The following is a 23130-nucleotide window of genomic DNA, read 5'->3' as shown; positions in this document are numbered from 1 at the left end:
TAAGAGATGGATGTCAAAAAAGGACCAATTCTAAATAATATTTGAGCTGATTTTCTTTTTCCCCTCTATGCTTATTTTTCTTCCAATTCTGTAACTTTTGAGACATTTCACTTTTTGCATCTTTAGTTCTTGAAGATAATTAAAGAGTAATCAAAGCACATAGCTGTTGAAGGGAGTCTGCTAGCAATTTGGAAGAATAAAATTAACAAATGACTGGAAGAAAAGAGTCTTGTGGCAGAAATGTATGGCACTGTCTTGAAGGAATGAAAAACTTAGTTGCTGGGAAATAGTTTTATTGCATATACTGGTCCAATAAGAGCTTAAGCTGCTTTTCTCAGGAAGTGATTTCAGTTGTGTAGAATCAAGACGGCTTAGATTTTATGTGGGGGGGAGGAGGGCGGGGGTGTTGTCTTCAGTTCTGAGAAAGGGCATACACTCTAACTTGTCTTTATTCTTTACAGATGCTGATTAACCTGCTGTAGATTTCCAGCATTTCCTATTTGTTTCAGATATCTAGTGTTTTTTTCAGTATCTGATTAGCTGAAAGGCCTTTTCTTGTTTTTGTATCTTTTTCCATCATCGGAGTAATTATGCTACAAGAATGGGCCATTTTGGAGCTTATTTTCCCTAAGCTAGGTTATTTGAAGTATTTTTACATTAATTGATGGTTTACTGTTGCTTCAAAAAAAATCTTGTTCTTTTTTAGCCTAAAACTGACTAGGAGACCAGGAGCGAGTACTAGTTTGGCACAAGTGAATCTGGTGACTAATTAGGACATGGCAAATCGGGGAGGTGCAGCGAGACCCAATGGACCAGCTGCTGCTAACAAAATCTGCCAGTTCAAGCTTGTTCTACTTGGAGAGTCTGCTGTTGGCAAATCTAGTTTAGTGCTTCGTTTTGTGAAGGGACAGTTCCATGAATATCAAGAAAGTACTATTGGTGGTAAGTTTTACTTTACTGAGGATTTACCTTTTAGTCTTTAATGTAATTGTATTCAAATAACTAATGTTTTTTTCAGTGTGAATATTTGTATGTACTGTGTGCTATACATCAATTTTTTCCCACCCCCTTTCACAGATTAACATCTCCATGCCATTTTCGGAAGGGAGTGAGAAAGTGGGAACTTCCTCCAAAGTTTAGCACTGGCTCATTTACTGCCCTACAGAATGTACACCAATGGCTGAAAGTGATAAAACGTGTTTTTCTCTTGGGAAATACTGCACAAAATACACAGCCTAGATGACAAACGATCAAGCTTCTTTACCATGTTAGCGACTTTCTTTTGTGCAGGGAACAATTGTTACTTTGTCTTTCCTTTGAAGTGCTAGCCCTGCTAAGATTTACTCTGGATTTTGAACTCGATTATGGTGGTCAAATGGTATTGACATGTCAACTAATTGCACTCATGTCTTGCCCACCAACACTTGGGCTTCAGGCTTTTGATGAGAGACTTGGAGCATAGGTCAGCTGTTGCCTCAGAAGGAGTGACAAATCTGGGAGAAGGCTTGGGTGAAAGACTATTTATCAGCCAGCCTAGATCGCTCAAAATCTGTGGCAGAGACCCGGGCAAAGCGCTCTTGGTTGGAAATTGTACAAGAAAACTTGTAATGTAGAAAAAGTATTTTCTTTATAGCAGTATGATCAGAGTATCAGGAATGTGAAGTCTGCCTATATTAATTTGGGATTTAGATCATATTTTGTAACATTGTTTAAGCTACTTAAAGGAAACACTTTTGCAACATTGCCTGCCTCTTTTCCCCCCCCCCTCCCCCAACCCCCTCACCACTACCACCAGTAAAGTCCCATATTTTTGTCAGCTCAAAACTTGACTTCTTGCAACGCAATCCTTGCTGATTTCTTGAGCTTCTTCTCTTGAACACCCACTTAAATAAACTCCCAACTAATCCAAAACTCTGCTGCACGCACATATCACTCATCTATCATCGTATCCTCACCAACCTCCATTGTCTCCCATTGCACCAAATTAAAACATTTTGTTTTTGTCTACAAGTTCCTCTGTGACCTTGTCCTGACCCAGCTCTGCAGCCTGCTCCAGCCCTGTATCAGCTCTGCAGCCTGCTCCAGCCCTGTATCAGCCTGCAGCCTGCTCCAGCCCTGTATCAGCCAGCAGCCTGCTCCAGCCCTGTATCAGCCAGCAGCCTGCTCCAGCCCTGTATCAGCCAGCAGCCTGCTCCAGCCCTGTATCAGCCAGCAGCCTGCTCCAGCCCTGTATCAGCCAGCAGCCTGCTCCAGCCCTGTATCAGCCAGCAGCCTGCTCCAGCCCTGTATCAGCCAGCAGCCTGCTCCAGCCCGACTTTGGTTACCTCTCTCACAGGTGTTTCTTACTTGGTGACCAAGCTTTCAGGAGCGCCATAAACCTCTTCACATTGCTACTTCCCTCAAAACCTCTTTTCAAACATGTTTTTGGTCAATTCTGCTACTACTTAGTCTTATTTTCTTGTATGCGTAGTATCTTGAAATGGTTCATTTTGTTGAAGCCGGTATGCCATTATCAAGCTCTACCAGGGCTTGCTGCACTTTGGCAAAACCACCCATTACCCTAGGAACATCCTGGAGAGCAAAGATAACCCCAGAGTCCTTTTCTCTATTACTGACCGACTCCTTGACCACCACCTCCCTGCCTCCCACTCTTGCTTCTAAAGTGCAAGGCGCTTATGGAATTCTTCGTGACTATCCGATCACCCTGTTGCATGTCCCCTAAGCCTAACTCTCCTATGCTCCCTGTTACTGGAGCCCTCAATTCCTGTCTTTCTAGTTTCTCACCCATCTACACCCATACCCTTTCCTAACTCATCTCATTCATGCTTCCTTGACCCCATTGCAATGAAACTCCTGTCCATCCAGCTTTCTCCTCACCCTCTCCTCACAGTATCCACCCTTAACGTCTCTGTCCTCACTAACTACCTCCCCATCTTTTCTACTGAAGTCCTTGATGATCTTGCCTCTCTGTTCTTTGCCCATCTCTCCCGCAACTTTCTGAATCCCTTTCATCAGGTTTCCAACCTTCCCCACAGCATCAGAACAGCCCTAGCCAAAGCCACAAATCACATTCTTTTTGATTGTGACCATGGTGCATTTATCCTTCTTGGACCTCTGCAGCCACTGATGTGACTGCATTGTTCAAATTTTGTTTTTAGAAATGTTCTTTATATCCCACTAATGGGCCCAGCTCCAGTATCCCTGTGATGTGCCACACCAGTGTAGATACGGCAGAGTTACTGTACACTATTTGCTGAATGTCTAATGAGATCCAGAAATTGCATTAAAATGTATCAACAGATTGACTCTGCACGCTTTTGGTATAAGTTGGGGAGTGTTTTGGGATATCTTGAGGACGTGACATGTACTATATAAATGCAAGTCTGTCTTTTTTTTTGTCTCTTCTCACTCTAGTATATGCACTCTTATTGCATGGAGATCTAAGGGGATATAGCAAAAATAAAACATTTGTACAAAACAGGCCTTTTAGACCAAGCTTCAACCAATGATATATCAGAATTAAGTTTTAAAGAAACATAGAAGATAGGAGCAGGAGTAGGCCATTCGGCCCTTCGAGCCTGCTCCGCCATTCAACGAGATCATGGCTGATCATCCAAACCCTAGCACCCGGTCCCTACACCGACAGCCATCCCACCCAAGCCCTATCCCCGTAACCCCACGTATTTAATCCCCCCCTAACACTAAGGGTCAAATTTTTATCATGGCCAATCAACCTAACCCGCACATCTTTGGACTGTGGGAGGAAACCGGAGCACCCGGAGAAAACCCACGCAAACACGGGGAGAATGTGCAAACTCCACACAGACAGTCACCCGAGGCCGGATTTCAACCCGGGTCCCTGGCGCTGTGAGGCAACAGTGCTAACCACTATGCCACCGTGCTGCATATAAAGAGTTGTATAAATTGCACAATTCAGTCATCTGTTACTTTGTGACACATGCCCATTGTTATTAATTATTACTGTTTTCTCAAAGCCGAGTTATGGCCTTTGCAGCTCTGTGTAACAATCACTACAAAAAATGAGATCTTAATTGTGTGCAAACAAATCGGGGTGCAAAGCCATTCAAATCATTGAAACTTTGCTCCTCTTGTACCCAATTGTAGGATCCAGCTCTATTTTGAATCGTCTCTATTTTTGTTTCTCCTGGCAGATTGTTTCAAACATTTCGCTCCAAGAAGTTCTTTGTTTTTAATTTCCATTTATGCCTTATTGTACTTTTCACACACTGAAGTAATTTTCTGGGTTTACCTTAGCAATATTTTATATATTAAATTCCCCATAACTGCCTTTTTAGTCCGTGAAGCTTGTACATCTCATCTTTCCTAATAGATCATCATCTTTACAATTGGGATCAGTTTACTTTCTTTGGTCATTGTACCTTTTCCAGTGCGTGTGTAACAACTTTTGGCAAAATGTCTAAAACTGAGGTACTCTTGTATAGTCTGACCAGTGCATTGTAAAGCTTGAATGTAACTTATTTTAGACTTGTATTTTACTGTATATATCTTAACAACTTTATTTATTTAAAAAAAAAAAAATTGCCATATTGAAAGTAATATATATCTGCTGTAATCCCGGTCTTGCTGCACGAATTCATTTTCATTTTGTGCAGTTTTATTAAAAAAAAATGTATTCACTGACTACAGGTAGATGAATAATAGTTAATGTAACCAGCTAAAATGTAAAAAAAATCAACGTAATAAATTCTCCACATCCTGCCAGAAAAGCAGCTAAGTTTTGCTCCACTAAGGCTTATCTTTGGGGCTCATGTTTGACTCTGGGGCTGCTGTCTGTGCTCCTAGTATGACCGTGTATTGTCTGAGGAAGAGAGTGTTTGAAGACCTCCAACCCGGTACCAAGCTCATGGTCTACAGAGCAGTAGTGATTCCCACCCTCCTGTATGCTTCAGAGACATGGACCATGTACAGCAGGCACCTCAAAGCACTGGAGAGGTACCACCAATGCTGCCTCCACAAGATCCTGCAAATCCATTGGCAGGATAGGCGCACCAACATCGGTGTTCTCGCGCAGGCCAGCATCGAAGCTGTGACCACGCTCGAACAGCTCCGATGGACGGGCCACATCGTCCGCATGCCCAATATGAGACTTCCAAAACACGCACTCTACTCGGAGCTCTGACACAGCAGGAGAGCCCCAGGTGGGCAGAGGAAACGCTTCAAGGACACCCTCAAAGCCTCCTTGGAAAATGTGCAACATCCCCTCCGACACCTGGGAATCCCTGGCCCAAGACCGCTCAAAGTGGAGGAGGAGCATCCGGGAAGGCGCCGAACACCTCGAGTCTCTTCGCCGGGAGCAAGCGGAAGCCAAGCACAAACCGCGGAAGGAGCGCACGTCAACCCAAGCACCCCACCCACCCGCCCCTTCTACCACCGTTTTCCCCACCTGTGACAGACTGTAGGTCCCGCATTGGACTCAGTCACCTGAGAACTAATTTTTAATGTGGAAGAAGTCCTCCTTGGTTCTGGGGGACTGCCTGAGAGATGGCCCTGAGCAAAGTCATGAAAGGTGCTCTTTTGTTCTGAGTCCTGCTCTGCTGCTGACTTAGTCACCCCAAAGCCTTGAGCACCCCAACGGCACCTGGTCCATTCTGACTGGCAGCAACATGTTCCCAGGCCACCCTGACTTGTCTGTTTCTGGACATTGGGCCGCTCTCTTGTCCACCCAAACCCTGGCCCATTCTTAGCGGTCAGGTGCACATGCACTTATTAGTGTGTGTGTGTGTATTGCAATTGGCAAATGGTTAAAAGCACTTAACGCTGAACACTGGCTTCAGGCTGGGAATGCAGTGGGGTGTAGATGGTGCCATACAGCTGAGAACAAAACCAAGGAGTGGTCTGATGGCCAAGGATGATCTAGAACACACTTCTCGTCCCAGTACTCCCATGATCTGTGACCCTCCACCTCCCAGTGCTCAAAGATTTTAGATTTCCCCTTCTGAGCCACCATCCAATACTACCAGGCCAGCACCCCCCCCCCCCCCCCCTTCACCCATAATTGTTGCTACGCTCCTAGGGTTGCAAAATTCTGGGAATTTTTAAGAGGAAACTTTCCATGGGAATTTTTGAGTTTTTTTGCACACTGATGGTTTTTGTCTCTGACCCTTATATTATCTTTGTTGTCAAAATAGACATACTGTTCCATACAAATAAAAACAGGCTTTCAAAACTTTATTTCGGTTACAATTTTGAGCTTTATTGAACCCCCACAAAAAGACCCATCTAAAATAAAATAAAAAGAGCATCAGCTTATTTAGCCTGTAATTTGTCCTTATTTTGTCCCTTTGAGTCTTCTACTCCTCATTGCTCCTCCTGATACTCTGGCTCTGACGTGTCCACTTCCTCCTCTGTCAGTGTCTAGCTGTGTGGTGGACACTTCTGTATCTGGCTCAATAAGTTGTAGGTTCGCCCGGATAGCCACCAGTTTCTCCACTCTCGTTAGTCAGCCTGTTGCGCACCTTTGTATGCGTATTCCCAAAAAGTGACCAGTTTCATTCAGAGGCCGCTGATGAAGGTGGGATTTGGAGTATCACCGATGCAATAGGTGACAGGGCCTCAGATGCACAAAGTCCCTTCCACCAGGTATGTGCACTGATATGCTTGCATGATTCCCATAATCCCATCCCCATTCCAAAGACCTTGCTTGGTAGAGAACTTTGCCCACATCCAGATTGAGATGGTGTGAGAGGGTAGAAATCACACTGTAAGCGCTGTTGATCTGTTCTCCAGAAAGTATTGGTCTCCCAACATGCTTTGGGTCCAGCATGTATGCTGCAGCATGAATCGGCTTGACACAAAATTCTTGACGCATCTGTATGAATTGAACAATTGCCTTCTCTGCTTTGAGCAGCAGGGATGTGGGTAGGGCAATGCTGATTTTGTTCTTTTAAATCAGTAAAAAGCCTGAGAACATCTGACAAGACAGCGTCATCTCCTTCAATGTGAGCAATTGCAGATGCTACTGGTGAGAGTAGTTTAAGGCTGCTAACCACTCTCCCAAAACACATCATCCAGCAGTATTTTCTTGATGGTGGTTTCCATATCCCCAGACTGGGATATTGCCATTTCTTGCAGCAACTCCTTACCCTCCAGAAGGCTGTTGTACATTATGACAACACCACCCCATCTAGTGTTGTTGGGCAGCTTCAGTGTGGTGTTCTTGTTCTTTGTCATTTGCTTGCAGTTGTAGGTTGCTGCAACTACCTGTTTTCCCCTGACATACTTAACAACTTGCTTGGCTCTCTTGTACAGTGCTTCCATGGTTCTCAAACCCATGTTGTCCTTGAGGAGCAGGTTAAGCCCATGAGCTGCGCACCCAATAGACGTAATATGAGGGTAGGCCTCCTCCAGTTGAGCCCAAGCAGCCTTCATATTCGCAGCATTGTCAGTAACTACTGCAAAGACCTTTTGTGATCCAAGATCGTTGATGACCGCTTTCAGCTCATCAGCAATGTATGTGCCTGTGTGTCTGTTGTCCTTCGTGTCTGTGCTCTTGAAGAACACTGGGAGAGGAGTGGAGACGATGTAGTTTATGATCAGCACGATTGCAACAGGGTGAGTACATTTTTGCTGATGCTCCATGTGATGGAAGCATGACCTGTACACACACGACGCTACATCACCAATAGTGTATTATTTTGTATATTTTAAATTGAAGGACAACAGTTCAACAACTGGTTTATTTGGTATAAAGTCTGATTTACTTACTGCATCATCACAACATCAGCAGAAAACAAAATGACTTCCCTCAGGACCCCTAACCTGGATCTTAAAAAAAACTATAGCAGTCTTACAGATGCCTGCAGGCCAATCACAATTTGATATGCAAATATTACAAATAGAGGGAGCTAATCGCTCATCCAACCAATCAGGACACATTTGTTCACAGTCACACACAAAGCTTGTAATTATTAAAACAAGCCAAGTAAGAAGATAAACATATATTGATTAAGAAATTCCTTAATAATTAAGATTCCATCTCTGTTAGTAATTTTAAGAGAGGACCTGTGGGGGGGAAAAAAGAGAGAAATACAAAGAAAACAATATTATGCTAGCATGTGCTTTTTTGGGCAAAATTCCCAAGCTAAACTTCCTGTGGAAAATTTCTGGAAATTTACCGGAAACTTTCCACCCCTTTGCAACCCTATACGCTCCACATATCTACCTCCAGTCTGCTGCATAAAGCCTTTCATCATCCTGTGTATCCTGGGTGTGTTTTTTTTTTATAAAGAGTATGGGGTAAATACACAGGTAAAGAAACACATTTTACTCAAACAACTCAGTTAGTTTTCACAAGTCACATGATTTGATCCCTGAAACAGTTTAAAATCTAGTACAAAATAAAAATAGAATTTGATTTATTCAGTCCCCATAAATCCGTGGGCCCAATAATACATTGTTATATGGCATAAACACCCCATTGCCCTATTCGTGAGTTCTCTTCACCCCACCCCCCCCAAAATGATAGAAAACAAACTGAAAGATGAAGTTAAGGTTTTTGAGTAAAAGTTATTGGTGTAACTAAGCACTTGTTTACATAAATATTGAATTGTGCAGCTGAGCTAGCTATTTCACAGTACCAAATGCTGACATTTCCATCCCAAATGTCTTTTTCCCCTTTTGTCACTGCCGCGCCCCCCCCCCCCCCCCCAAAAGTGCTGCTGAACCTCAGGATCTCCCCCTTCTCACTCACTACAAGCAATGTCACAGGTGGAACATCACATTCTGTTATCAATGTAAAACAATCTTAAAATGCTAAGTGTCTCCGAACTGTAACTAGAACCTGATGAGCACATTCCAATCTGCAAAGTTTCCTGACCAAATTTCTGATTTGCTTCCAGCAATTAGATTTTCTGGCTTTAAAGGGACAGGCTATCTTAGACACAGTGCCACCTCAGCAGCAGAATAATATAACGTATCTGATTTGCAGTAAGCAATACCATGGAAGATCTGTTTGTATACATATCTATATAATTCTGCGTTTCTGAATCTAGGTCATTTATGTAACTTAAACACTAATGGCCGAGTCCTGAGGTACCCCACTTAATACTCATTGCCCTCTCCTTGCCTGACGTATCTCCTCTAACTAGTACTCATTGCTTCCTATTCTTCAGCCAGTTGCTTATGCATTCCTAGGGTTTACCCAGAATCCACACGGTTTTGAGTTTAATGGTCTTTCGTGAGAACTTTATCAGAAGCTTTTTGGAAGTCTAGGTACACCACATAGGGCTTACCACAGTCCACTTGAGTTGTCACTTCCTCAAAGAAGCTGAGGCTGGCCAAGCAGGATCTTCCCCTTCTGAATCCATGCTAACTGCTGTTGGCTGTTATTCTGCAGCTTACGCCTGATCAATTGCATTATTTTACATGGAATGGAAGTCGGAGTAATAGGTCTGTAGTTGCTTGTCTGTGTTGTCTATTTTGAATATGGGCACCACATTAGGCTGTTTCCAATCTACCTCCCTAGTGTACAGTGTAACTCTCATAATGATCGTTGGTGCCTCACGAATCTCCTTCCTAGTCTCTCTCAGCATTCTGTGATTAATACCATCTGTACATAGGGATTGTTTTGAGCCCATTTAGCCTGTCTAGAACTTTCATTTCATATCTGGTGAAGTAATTGGAGAGGAATGTTGCTCATGTTTTCCCTTTATATTAAAATCTTGCATCTGCAAGCACTTCCTGCCTATGAAACCTTACTTTGCCTCACTCTTGTGCCTTCCTTTCCCCATTATAAATTTATATGGCCACATTTAGAATGAAAATTGTGTTAATTTGTCATGCTATAATTATATCCTCTCGCCATTGGTGATGCTGTAGCACCTTAGTTTTGAATCTCCTAGCTCCTCAATCTGTATCTATGTCTCTGCTTCCCAGATTGCCATAAATTTTGTTATTTAGCTATAAATAATGACACAACATATGATTTTAAAATGGGCACTGAATTACAGCTGTCCATCTTGGTCCAGATATTCCCTTGTCCTCAAACCCAGCTTTACCTCAAGTCTACGCTCGGACTTGACTCCCTGTGCAACGCCATTGTAGATTGACTAGTAGTATTAAAAACTCTCATGTAGAGTGTCATTTCTGTCATGTCTGCTTGCCCAGGGTTCCCCTTCCAGATCATGGGGCTACCCTCCCAATATGACTAAACTAGATCCTCCCTCCCCATTCCCCAGTACTACTGCACACAGTAGCTGCAGCCTGGAACTTTTTCCTACATTTCTCTCCATCTGGGCTTTGAAGAAATGGTGATGTATGAAATTAATTGAGCATACAATCAAGGATACTAGTTTAGAGTTTCTATGCAAATATCGACATAATTGTGGAATATGATCCTGAAACTACCACCAACACTCCCAAGTTCTATGAATAAATCAAACTGCTTTTATTATCCAATCAATAATCCTGATCACATAATATATGTTGGATAAAACAGCATTTTCTTTACTCACTGTCAGCAACGCCATGAGATTTATGCTTTATATAAAAAAATTTAAAAATCACACACCCTTTTTTTAACCTTAAGCTCAGTCTGAACAGTTGGATACCACTTTAAATCTGATTGTGACACAGTAGAATGTGTTGTATATAATCTTTTAAATCTTCAGAAATGGTCATTAAGATTCTGGTAATAGACGATCTTGCTTTGTAAGGTTCACAATAATAACCAGTTGGAGTGATTACATTTTCTGCAAATGTCACTGAAGAGAAAGCAATTAAACAAACACATTATTTTGCATACCCAATTAATGTACAATACTATTTTGAGCCCTTAGTTTTTAGTTTCAGTATTGTAATCTGGTTTTATTTCCTTCCGATATTTTGGTATGATTTTTGGGGTGGACATTCAGTAACCAAAGAAGTGCAACGGTGGTGTTCTTGGACTAATTAGTAAGCAATGGTAGCCTTTGTTGAATGCGGCCTCGTCAGAAACTCCCGCAAAAGGGAGAGATCATGAGCCTAATAGCAAACTCTTGAGACCCAAATGTTTAGGTACCTAGTCTCTTGACTATTGTCTTAATGGCAATCTGGTACACTACCCAGATTTTTTTTTTTTAATGTACAGGAAACTTTGTGCTATCCGGAGGTGAGCTATCCGGCAATCTGGAGCCACCGGCAAAAATCAGCAGCCATTTTTTTTTGCTTTGTTTGAACAGTCAAGCTGTGCAAGGTCTGTAGCTATAGCAACAGCTTCAGCTACAGAGCTTTAGGGCCACACCCAAGTATTTAGAAGCTGTTGCTAAGCAACAGTGTTTGTTGTCAAATACAGAGATAAGAATCTCCGTATCTCTCAACATTAACTCTGGAGAGTACGGCACTTTTTAGGCAACGGCAGCAGCTCGGTCCCGTGGGTGCTGGATAGCACAAAGTTTCCTGTACAATGTTCGATAAATATTGTGTAAATGAAAACGGTTACATAAAGCAAACACATTTTGTACCCGTCAGTGAGATAAGTAAAGATTTTGTGCTTTGCTGTCAAATTTTGTTTCTGTAGTGTCCACTTCAGAACTAGTCAAATTTTTAACTGGACCACCACATTAACACGCTAATGCATTATTTTGTTTTAGCTGCTTTCCTAACTCAGACTGTGTGCCTGGATGACACAACTGTGAAATTTGAAATTTGGGATACAGCGGGACAAGAAAGATACCACAGCTTGGCCCCCATGTACTATCGAGGAGCACAGGCTGCCATAGTGGTATACGACATTACAAATGATGTAAGTGGAATTCTTCTTAGGCAGTCCCTCAGAACCAAGGATGACTTGCTTCCACATTAAAAATGAGTTCACAGGTGACTGATGAGTCCAATGTGGGAATTATACAACATGCAGCTACATTCTTAATTTTGGCAAAGGATTCCAAAGATTTAAATTGACTGAAAATGTTCTGTCTCCAGTAAGTGTACAGAATTCAAACTTGTTCCTTTCACTTAAGGCACCAGCCTATAGTGTATTTTGTGTCTAGCAAGTGCAGCTGCTTATTTTATTGGGTTTATGAAAGGTACTGAAATGCTAAGATCCTATGTGTGATGTAGGAAGCGCCAAATTTGGTCAAAAGATTCAGCTGAACTATCTGCTGCTATTACCAATTAAGAACAAAGGGCTAAAGAGAAGAATTTTTAATTGGTGGAACTACTTTAAGCAAATGGGTCAAGTGTGTTGGGGTGTCCATGGAATAGCAGAAAGTAAATGGAAGATGATGGATTGAAGTTAGGAGCTAAAAACTGAATAGGGTAATTTCAGTGCTTTGAGAATTTGATTGAAGAATATATTACTTGAGGTGCAAAGTTAAAAGTATGGCAAGTATGACCGTTGCTACGTGGGAAGGGGAAAGATTCTCCCAGAATCGTGTCTATCTCACTGTTTATCAACTTGTAACTCAACACTTGCTGATTTGTTTCATTCTTTGTTTTGATTTTTTTTCTAGTATTTCCTTTGTCCACTTTTTAAAGGAAAAGTAGAGTATAGGTTAGAGTTTTTGACCAATGTATTCTCCATATTCTATATAGAAAAATAGTACACAAGTTTTTGTTTAAACATTGATTTTTTTTTTTAATTATTGGCTGCATTGAGGCTGCCTAGTTAGTTGGGTCTACCTCACTGCTGGAGTGCCCTGGTTACATCTGTGATGGGCCAGATCCCCTCTGAATCTCAAAACAGTGACGTTCTTCCCCCCTCTCTTCTCCCCCCCCCCCCCCCCCCCCCTCCAAATGTTCAGTATGTACTAATCAGCACTCGAGTTGTCCTATCCTGGGGAAATTTCCTGGCATGTTTTTTTAGAAATCCTACGGTTCGGGTGTCCTGACTGAACAAAGGAGACCCAGTTGTAGAATTTCAGTGCAAGCAATAAAACTTGCATTTCTTCAGAAATGACAAAATAATTAAGTCTACTTTTATTTATAGAAGGAATACTTCAAACAAACTGTTATTTCCACTTTCCCTGACTTATCTTCCCCTTTTACTTTTATTTTTCTTTAGACTTGCAATGCATTTTCTTAGATTTTTTTTTTCTTCTCTAATCTTAGTTTTAATTTTCCATTACTGATTTATTCAAGATTGCATTAAAAGAATTAAGATTTTGATTGGTTTATTGACTTCTGCAGAGGCAACTGAATACTGTTGGAAGCTTGAAGTATAGACACTGAAGTTCTGGTGGTAGCACTTAGAAAAGGCTAAATCTAGCAGAGTTCTAATGATGGCCCTTGTGCATCTAAATAACACATTCTATGAAAACCTACAGATGTGAGAGAATCATCTCTCCTACATCCCAAAACTTTCACCAGACTTGAGACCGGTACAGATGTTTATTTTGACTCTTGCGCTTTGTTAATAAGGTATCTAACTGGCAACCATACTGTTCCTCTAATTTAGAATTTTGAGGACCCTGCATAAGAAAATTCTGGTGTAATAACTAAATTTACATTTCTGGAAATATTTACAGATATAAGTAGTATGCGTTCACAAGTTGAAGACAAGTCTTTGCATGTCTGAATGTTGCGCTAGGCCTTGGGATTGTTAAAGCCTTTTTTAAATTATTTTCTTTTTGGCGCTTCTCTCATTCTGATTCCCTTGGGTTTAGGGGGTGTATAATCTGTGTAGATAACACCTTGGAAGGTTTCCACACTCTTCTACATCACGACGGTCATAGGATAATTGTGGCTATCTTTCATCTATCCAGAAAGTCAAACGGTCAATTATTGCAGAAGCCAATTGCTTCTTAAATAATGCCAAGCTTTTTGCCTCTACTCCTGTATCTGGAAGTTCATTCCATACGATAGCAAAATGCCGCGGATTCTGGAAATCCAAAATAACAGAAAACGCTGGAAAAACTCAGCAGGCCAGGCAACATCCGTGGAGAGAGAAACAGAGTCAACGTTTCAGGTCGCACCCCTTCAGAACTGAGGGGGGAAAAAAAGCAGGAAATGAAACATTAAAAGGCCAGTATGGGGGAAGGGATGAAAGAGCAGAAGGGAAGGTCTGAGAGGTGAAGAGACATTAAGAGATATTCGAGACGAGATGGTAATAGGACAGGTAAAGAGACAAAAGATGGCTCTAGATGAAGTGTGAAATGCGCTGGCAGAATGAGAGACAGCTGCCATGTGGGAGAGAAAGAAAGGAAAAGGCACAAACCAAAGGTGTGGATAAAAAAATATATAAAAATATAACAGGGGCCGAGGTTAGGATCTGAAATTATTGAACGCGATATAGAGTCTGGAAGGCTGTAAAGTGCCTAATCGGAAGATGAGGTGCTGTTCCTCGAGCTTACGCTGAACTTCCGTGGAACAATGCAAGAGGCCGCGGACAGTGAGGTCTGAGTGGGAGTGGAGCGGTGAATTAAAGTGACAGGCAACCGGAAGCTCGGGGTCACCCTTACGGACTGAACGGAGGTGTTCCACAAAGCGGTCACCCAATCTGCGTTTGGTCTCCCCAATGTAGAGGAGACCACATCGTGAGCAGTGAATACAGTATACTAGATTGCAAGAAGTACAAGTAAATCGCTGTTTCACCTGGAAGGGGTGTTTGGGGCCCTGGACAGTGGGAAGGGGGGAGGTGTTACATCTCCTGTGCTTGCACGGGAAGGTGCCGGGCAAAAGGGAAGAGGTGCTGGGTTCATTCCATATGTTTGTCACTGGGATGAATTTCCTGATATCGGTCCTAAATTTTCCTTTTGCTAGTTCAAAATTGTGACCCTGTGTTCTACTTTTGCAATTTAGTTTAAAGTAATTTTCTGAGTTATCTGTTGTATACCATTTGCTATCTATTGTATACCATTTGCTATCTTGTGTGCCTCAAGTAAGGTCTCCTTTCAAGGCTGAAAAGCCCATGTTTCTCCAGCCTTGTAACTCGGACCTCTTAACACTAGGGGTCAGTGTCACAGCTCTTCCCTGTAAAGGATGACTATAACTACATAGTACCGAAGGTGTGCTCTGATCAGATCTGACAGTTTGATTATGACTTCCTCTGACTTTTGCTCTACTGTCAAATTCTTAATCGCACCAACACATTTGTTTTGTATATCATTGATCTGCAGTAGTTAGATATGTTGAGCTCCAAGTTTACTAACACTCTTGGCTCTCTGTTTCACTCTTCTATTTCATCACAATTTATAGAGCACATGTTGTTCATTTTCCCCTTATGTACAGTATTTTACACTTTGCATTAAAATTCATCTGTTGTTCTGACACTTACCTATTTTCTCCAACTAATTCTGAGCTGCCTGCTTTAAATCAACTACCAAACCTAGTTTGGTGGTATCTTCATATTTGACCAATTTTTGTGGAGTCTCTTGATCTAAGTCATTGAAATTAGAAACAGCAGTTGTCCCAATATAAATCTCTGGGCCACAGCACTCTCCCACCATCCTAATGCAATGTGCCTATTGTTTTGTTTTTTTAGCCAATTTCATATTAATTTGCACAATTTACCCTGAATCCCCAGCTTTGAGTTTAATTAATAGCCTTGTGTGAAACTTTCAGATTCATTTTGGAAGTCTAGGTACACCACATTGTAGGGCTTTCCATAGTCCATTTGGGACGTCACTTTCTCAAAAAAAGTCAAGTGGATTGCTCAGGCAAGACCTACCATTTCTGAATCTCTTGCTGTTTAGGATTATCTGTACAATAATTTAGTAAAGCTTACTCCTAATAATTGATTCCATTATTTTACTTAGTAGTGAGTTAAGACTAATGGGTCTGTAGTTGCCTCTGTTTTGTAACCCTTTTTGTACATGTGCACAATATTGGTGTGTTTTCTAATCCTAGTATCTCTCCAGTGATTCCCTTATAACGATCATCAGTGCCTCACAAATCTCCCTAGTCTGCCTCTGCATTCTGGGGATAAATACCATCTATCTCTGGAGATTTTTGTTTTGAGCTCTGTCTGAGATTTCACCTCACTTATATCGGATGAGAGCATTAGCCTGATCTCTTGTTTCCAAGAGAATAAGTAAACCAGATCAGTTTACCTCACTGGCTCTTACTCTGTTTTGTTACTTTGGTTGAAGGATATAACCAACTCAAAGCCAGACTGAGTTTCAAAGGTTTGTAGCTACACTGTTAACTCTCATAAAGGCAGCACTTTTTAAAGAAAAAACAGTTTGCATTGGGGCATCATCTGAGTTAATATTGTTCCAGGAGGTGGGATTTCTAAAATTTGGATTGCAGTCTGTATCTACCAATACTGTTCTTTTGGAGCTAGCCCCTCAACCATACGTGTCTCGAAGTATAATCCGTCTGTGATTATGTCCAAAATTGGTGAACCTTATGGTGTGATGCAAGCTTACAGAATCCTCACTTATATTCTGTTCCTCAAGAAGGGAATGATCCTTTTAAATAATCCTCTGCTTTCAAATATCAGATTATTTGAGATCTTTTAAATGCAACAGTAGCATTGAGACTTAATTTATATTTTTTGGAGCTGGATTGCATCTACCTGAAAAGGCAGATGCACTGTCATACAACAAATCAAATTGGCACAATTTCCCTTGAGCTATGTATAATTCAGTGAATGTCATTGGCAGCTGCTTTCATGGGTGGATTATCTCTCGACATCCAGAAAATATCCCATTGCAATATAAAATTAGGTTTATTTTATGTTGGAGCAATCTCTGTACCAAACCTTGCTTTATTTGCAGTACTTACTTGGTGAAACCTCAAACCTAACTCATTTACAATAGATTTAGCAGCTATTGCAGCTTTCTGCCCCTTTTGTAGATAGAACATTCCATATACAAGCACTGCTGAGTCCAAAAGGAATTTGGGAAAGCTGGTCTTTCACCCATCATCTGACCTCATGGTAGGATTCATTTTGTGCTCTTAAGTTTATATCTGAAGACCTAAAGCACTGGAGGTTTAAAATGCTGGAATCTGGCTTTAGTTTCAGTATCTAACTTTAGGCTGTCAGTTCTGTTTATTTGGCATTCAGAGCTGTGTGAGCCATACTGTGTATATCTGTTACCTCGCAGGCGTACAACTGTCAAGCAAAATTAAAGCATGGCAGTCCTTTTACGAGATGACCATATGGAATAACCCTCATGATTTTACCAAATAAGTGCCTGGATTTTTCTAGCAAAGATGCTGTTCAGCAAATTGATCCTCAAGGAAGGTGTTCAGATAGTTGTCCACCCCATGTTTGGCATACTTGTAACAGTTCTTGTAAGTTTACTATTTCCCTTGTCGATTTCTTTGCAGGACACTTTTGCACGGGCCAAGAATTGGGTTAAGGAGCTTCAGAGGCAAGCAAGCCCTAATATTGTAATAGCTTTAGCAGGGAACAAGGCTGACCTTGCTAACAAGAGAACAGTAGAGTTCCAGGTTTGTAAAAGATGAGCAATCTCTGTGGTGTGCAGTAAAAATGTTTTCAGAACCATTTGAGTTTGCTTTGAGTGTGCAGTAAATGCTTTGCAAGAACATTCATCATGCTTGTGATTAACAACTAATTACATAATTGGTTATTTGAAATATAAACTGGCAGCCAATGTTCCCCTTTTGGGTGCATGGCCTCTACGTGGGAGGTCCCCTTAAGGGGAACATTGCTAGCAGCCCATAACAACCTCTTCAAGAAGCTTATCCCTCTCCACAGTACCTGTTGCAACCAAGCTTTTGGTCAAGGAATGCCAGATTGGGCTTCAGTATCCTTGGTTTGGGTAAAAATAAGATTTGTGCTTTGGATTCCTATTTAGTGACTAATGATGGAAGTGCTCTGGTGTGAATATTGGCTGATGTCACCTTTGGACATGTTGCAAAAGCTTCTATTTTTTTAATGCATTCTTAGGATCTGGGCATTGCTGGCAAGGCTGCCATTTATTGTCCATTCCTAGTTGCCCTTGAGAAGATGGTGGTGGGCTGCCTCCCTGAATCACGTGTGTGTGTGTGTGTGGTGACGATGCTCCCTCAATACTGTTAGGTAGAGTGTTCCAGGATTTAGACGCAACAGCGATGAAGGAACAGTGATATATGTCCAAGTCATGCTGTGTGGCTCGGAGGTGGTGATATTCCCATGCACCTGCTGCCTTTGGCCACCTTGGTGGTGGAGGTTGTGATTTTGGGAGCTGCTACCAAAGAGGCCTTGGCAAGTTGCTACAGTGCATGCTGTAGATAGTACACACTAAAGCCACGGGGAGTGGCTCAATGTTTAAACTGGTGGATGAAGTGCTGCTTTGCCTAGATGGTGTTGAGCTTCTTGAGTGTTCTTGCAACTGCACAGAGTATTCCTTCTCACTCCTGATTTGTGCCTTGTAGGTGGTGGAGAGGCTCTGGAGTCAGAGCCACTTGCTACAGAATACCCAGCCTCTGGCTTGCTCTAGTAGCCACAGCATTTATGTAGTTGGTCCAGTTGATTTCTGATCTAAGGATGTTGATGGTTAAGGACTGAACGATAGTAATGCCATTGAATGTTAGGGGGGAGATGGTTAGCCTGTCTCTTGTTGGAGATGGTCATTACCTGGCACTTGTCAAATCATAAAATGATGCAGTATAGAAATAGGCCACTCAGCCCATTGTGCCTGTGACTGCACAAATGTTACTTGCCACTTATCAGCCCACACCTGGATGTATTTTCTGCATGCAGGCATGGACTGCTTCTTTGAGAAATTGCAAATAGAGTTGAACACTTTGCAATCATCTGTGAACAACCCCACTTCTGACCTTGTGGTGAAAGGAAGGTAGTTGGGCTTGGGACACTTCCTTGAGGAACTCCAGCAGCAAAGTCCTGGGGCTGAGATGATAGGCCTCTGACAACCACCTTCTTTATGACTTCAGCCACTGGAGAGTATTTCCCCTGATCCCCATCAACTTTAGTTTTACTATGACTCCTTGGGACCACACTTAGTCTAAAATTGCCATGATGTCAGTCAGTCACTCTCATCTCATCAATGGAATTTAGCTTTTGTGTTGCTGTTTGGGCCAAGACTGTAATGAGGTCTGGAGCTAAGTGATTTTGGCAGAACCCAAACTAAGCCTCAATGATCCGGTTATTGGTAAGTGCTACTTGGTAGCATTGTGGACATTTCCTTCTCGCAGTTTGCTGATCATTGGGAGTAGGCTGATGGTGGTAATTGGCTGGGCTGGATTTGTCCTGCTCTGCGAGAACGGGAAATACTTGGACAATTTTCCATATTGGTGGATGCCAGTGTTGTAGCTGTACTGGAACAGCTGTGGTCAATTAGCCTATTGGCACTCATTGTCCAAGAGTGCACTTGAGGAATCCTCATTTGAATGATGTTGGAGAATTACTGCCTTATAGGGAGGGTAAGGTTAAAAAGAGAAATGATATAAAGCCCTGGCCTGAGAAACTTCAAATGAAAGCATTGGTTTATAGAGTAGTTTTATATCTTATTTATATAAATGTTATACCATTTGAGTATTAAGTTCTGCAATGTCAAAAGGAAATTTATTATGTATCCCTAATGTGCACAAGAATGGCATTCTCCAAAGTGTTTCTTGCAAACTACACTACACAAAGAAATGTTTGTTCTGTGACAGAAAAACTGGAGCTATTCCAACTGTGCCTTTTTAAAAGGGACAAAATGGTTGCTGTAGTCCTCCGTACAGGCTCCAAGAAAACTGCTTTCTAACTACTTGATCTGTTTTATAGGAAGCACAGTCCTATGCAGATGACAACAGCTTATTATTCATGGAGACATCTGCAAAGACTTCAATGAATGTGAATGAAATATTTTTGGCAATAGGTAAGCTTGCTCTCATTGAAAGGAACATTCTATAAATTGCAGTCTTAGTGCAATAAGATGTCATTAAAAATGAAATCTGCATATGAAGTATTGGAATAAAAGCTGCCTACGCAAGTTTCTGCACAATGTAATGTTTCAGAAATTTATAAACCATGTCATTTAATTGCTATTTCACTTTTTTATTATAAATTGTCACTAAGTGGGAGTAACAATTAAACCAAATAATAAATACTGCTAATACTGGAAGTATGAAATAAAAACAGAAAATGCTGGAAGCTCTCTGGTCAGGCAGCATCTGTGGAGAGAGAAACAGAGTTGATGCTTCAGGTCAATGACCTTTCATCAAAATTGGAAGATGTTGGAGATGAACAGCTTTTAATGAGCAAGTGCAGAGCTAGTGGAATGGGTGGGGGGGTGTACAAGAAAAGAACAATAGGGAGAGGTCTTTGATAGGGTGATTAAATTAGATGGAGACGAGTATAGAAACAAAAGATGGGTCCAGAGGAGGTGCAAATGGTTACAGCGGAATAGCTGCGGAGGGAAGCATGAAAAATCTGCCAAAGAGAAGCCTCCTGTGGCCCAGGAATGTGGTGGAAGAAATGCAGGTAGACCCCAGGGGTGTGAAACACCCGGCCGGCCGTGTACCGAGGATCCCCATCCCAAGTACCAGCCCACACCTACTTCACTTCCTGTGGCCCTGGTGCAGCCATCCTCTATTACCAGCACCCGCTGTCTGAGAGAAAATGGTTAAGGTCTAAAGTTGTTAAACTCAATGTTGAAGCTGGAAGGCTGTAAGTGCCTAGTAGAAAGATGGGAGTAATAATTAATTCATTACACCATGCATTTACACATTCTGGGCTACTATCATATGAAACTAATGTGGAATGTTTCAACAAACAGCTTAAATTTAACTTGCTAGTTGTCTTTTTCCCTATTTTTCACTAATTTTCTCCATTACTCTTTCTCCCTCTTCTCCTCCCCCTCTCTAGCTAAAATCCTTTGAGAGAGACTGTTGAAAGGGGACATCTATTGAGTTTTATACAGTTATTGTTCCCCCATCAAAAGACTGTAGGTTAGGAGCATCTACAGAGACTTGAAATTCAATATTTCTGATGGGTAGGAATGTGATGCAAAAACAAAAGGCCTTTTTAAGCAGAAAACTGAAACATATATACTTAGATTGGTGTGGCATAAAAGTGAACTGTCAGACTTTAATCTTTAACCTGATCCTTACAGCAAAGAAATTGCCCAAGAATGAGCCTCAGAATACAGGACCAAACAGTGGAAGAAGCAGAGGAGTAGACCTTCATGAACCCACCCAACAGACCAAGAGCCAGTGCTGTAGTAACTAGCCTGTTTCTAATGCAATTCCATCTCCAAGTATCTACTTCACTACTGCTTTGTAATGGGAAAACCGGTGTTCACAGATGACCCTCAACAATTCCAAAATTTAGAGGGGAAAGCATATAGTTAAATTTCTAATACAAGATTTATGTCTTAAGAACTTTTAAAATGTAAAATGTTCTTCTCTTCAGTTGGTAGATGCATGCATCACTCAATACAAGCATAAATTTTGCCTTCTGTAGGGATGGACTAATGAAAAACTAATGAAGCCGTAAAAACCTGCTTGAATTGGTGATTCAGTTTAATGTAATCATTGAAATTTGTACCATTGACTGTATCCAATTGCTAACTAAGCAGTGACCATTTGGTTAATGCTTCTTAAGTATGTTTATATTGGATATACAGTATAATTAAAACCAACTTGACCTAAAATTATTTATTGGAAATAACTTTAAAATGTTAAGTTTCTTTCAGCAATCTGGTCTGCAGCTAGAATTATAATGGAATTGAACTCTTTTGGCAGGTTATTGTGTAAAAGCTGTACCACTCCTTGCACTAACATTTTCTCGTGTATATCCCCTTACTGTCATTACTTTGAGATTACTCGGATCCATTTCTTGTAAATAGGATATTATGACTTGGTCTGCATTTACATAAACTTATCAGACTGCTCTGGTAGGAAAGCCGTATGGAAAAAAAAATCATATTAAAAATACAGAATTAATTGAAGCAGATCACCTGATTTGCTATAGAAGGGTTATAAAACTTTATAATTATGATATAAATATGACATAGGGCACTCTACAAATGTATGTACTGTAAGTAATGACCATGTATTCCTTCAGTTTTTTCCAGCAAGTTCCCAAATGTGTGTTTTTTGTTACAGAATGTTTTCTTTTTCCATTGTAATGCACAATTTTTTGTAGTTAGTTTGCAGTACTGTTGACATATCTTCTAAAAGGTGAATTATCTGATGATAAACCAATAGCACAACATGTAAAAATTTTATGCCATTGCATTAAAATGAAGCATCTAGCAAAAGGAGAAAGGGTAATGGCTTTGCATTTAACAATGGGCAAACTAATGAATGAATTTAAAAAATGCAATAATCAGACAGTCGTCATAATCTAATGTAAACTCTTCCTCCTTTGGCTCAATCCATGTGAATGCAGTGTTTCAGAACTAAAATTAACAGTTACAGGTTTTTGTATTTATTCACCTGTTAGAAATTGGATGTCTCTAATCAATTTGTTAAAATATACATGTAAATAAATATATTCAAAATGTTGGTGTTAAATCATTTTGAGAAGTTTATGAACTGGAATGTTAGAAATCTATTAAATCAGTCAAATATCCATGACTCATTTTCAAGTTTGATGTGACCAGAAAGCTAATGTAAGTCGGTATACTACAGTTTCTGATGGGACTTTGGAAGTCCTTAAGCTTAATTTTTTTTTTATAAAAGTAGTTAAGAGTTTGAAGTGAATTAAATCTGATGCCTGTCAGGCATTCCTTAGATACTGTAGGAATTCGTCCATTTTTGGTTCTAGTGAAATGCATTATTTATTGCTCCTGGCATAGGGACCACCTCCACGTCATTCCTGTTCCAATCATGTATAAAGGCCCAGGATCTGCATGATAGCTCTGTTAATTTACCAGTTTTGAGAAGGTTCTCCATTCTCAGCGTTTCTTATTTGATTTCCAGAGCCATGCTTTGCCGTTTTTGTTACGTTTTAGGAGAGAGCAGTAGTTTTTATCGGAAGTGATTAGTTTTAGTTACACCTTTATCTATTTTCTCTCTAGTTGATTCCTCACATGCAAACTCAGTGGGAGATGTTTTTATTTAAATTAATGTTACAAAATTGTCCACTTTGAGCAAAAATCGACTATTCTCAAAGTCTTAGTGCTGTGTTCTTGGGATTCAGCAGGCCTAGTTTATATATCAAAAAATACTTGATCTTCTGTTAATCCAGTGATAAAGTAAAAAGAGCTTGCATTTACACCGTCTTTGGCCACCTCAGGATGTCCCAAAGTGCTTTATGCCAATGAAGTCATT

At 40.9% G+C, this 23130-nt stretch overlaps 1 protein-coding gene across 2 annotated transcripts in view; it reads left to right on the top strand.

Annotated features, from left to right (window-relative positions):
• The window catches only part of rab5aa (RAB5A, member RAS oncogene family, a), a 30209-nt gene extending 7780 nt beyond the window's left edge, over positions 1-22429 (top strand). For both annotated transcript variants that reach the window (XM_085988009.1, XM_085988008.1), the window contains 5 exons: positions 707-942; positions 11610-11761; positions 17233-17355; positions 19637-19730; positions 20967-22429. In XM_085988009.1, coding sequence (XP_085844135.1) covers positions 777-942; positions 11610-11761; positions 17233-17355; positions 19637-19730; positions 20967-21082 — 651 coding nt within the window. In that variant the 5' untranslated portion in view covers positions 707-776 and the 3' untranslated portion in view covers positions 21083-22429. The remainder of the gene's footprint in view (positions 1-706; positions 943-11609; positions 11762-17232; positions 17356-19636; positions 19731-20966) is intronic.
• Positions 22430-23130: the final 701 nt, after the last annotated feature.

Source organism: Somniosus microcephalus, chromosome 5 (genome assembly GCF_052327205.1).
Source record: "Somniosus microcephalus isolate GS21.2 chromosome 5, FLI_Smic_1.0, whole genome shotgun sequence".
NCBI lineage: Eukaryota > Metazoa > Chordata > Chondrichthyes > Squaliformes > Somniosidae > Somniosus > Somniosus microcephalus.
This window is presented reverse-complemented; position numbering and strand designations above follow the sequence as displayed.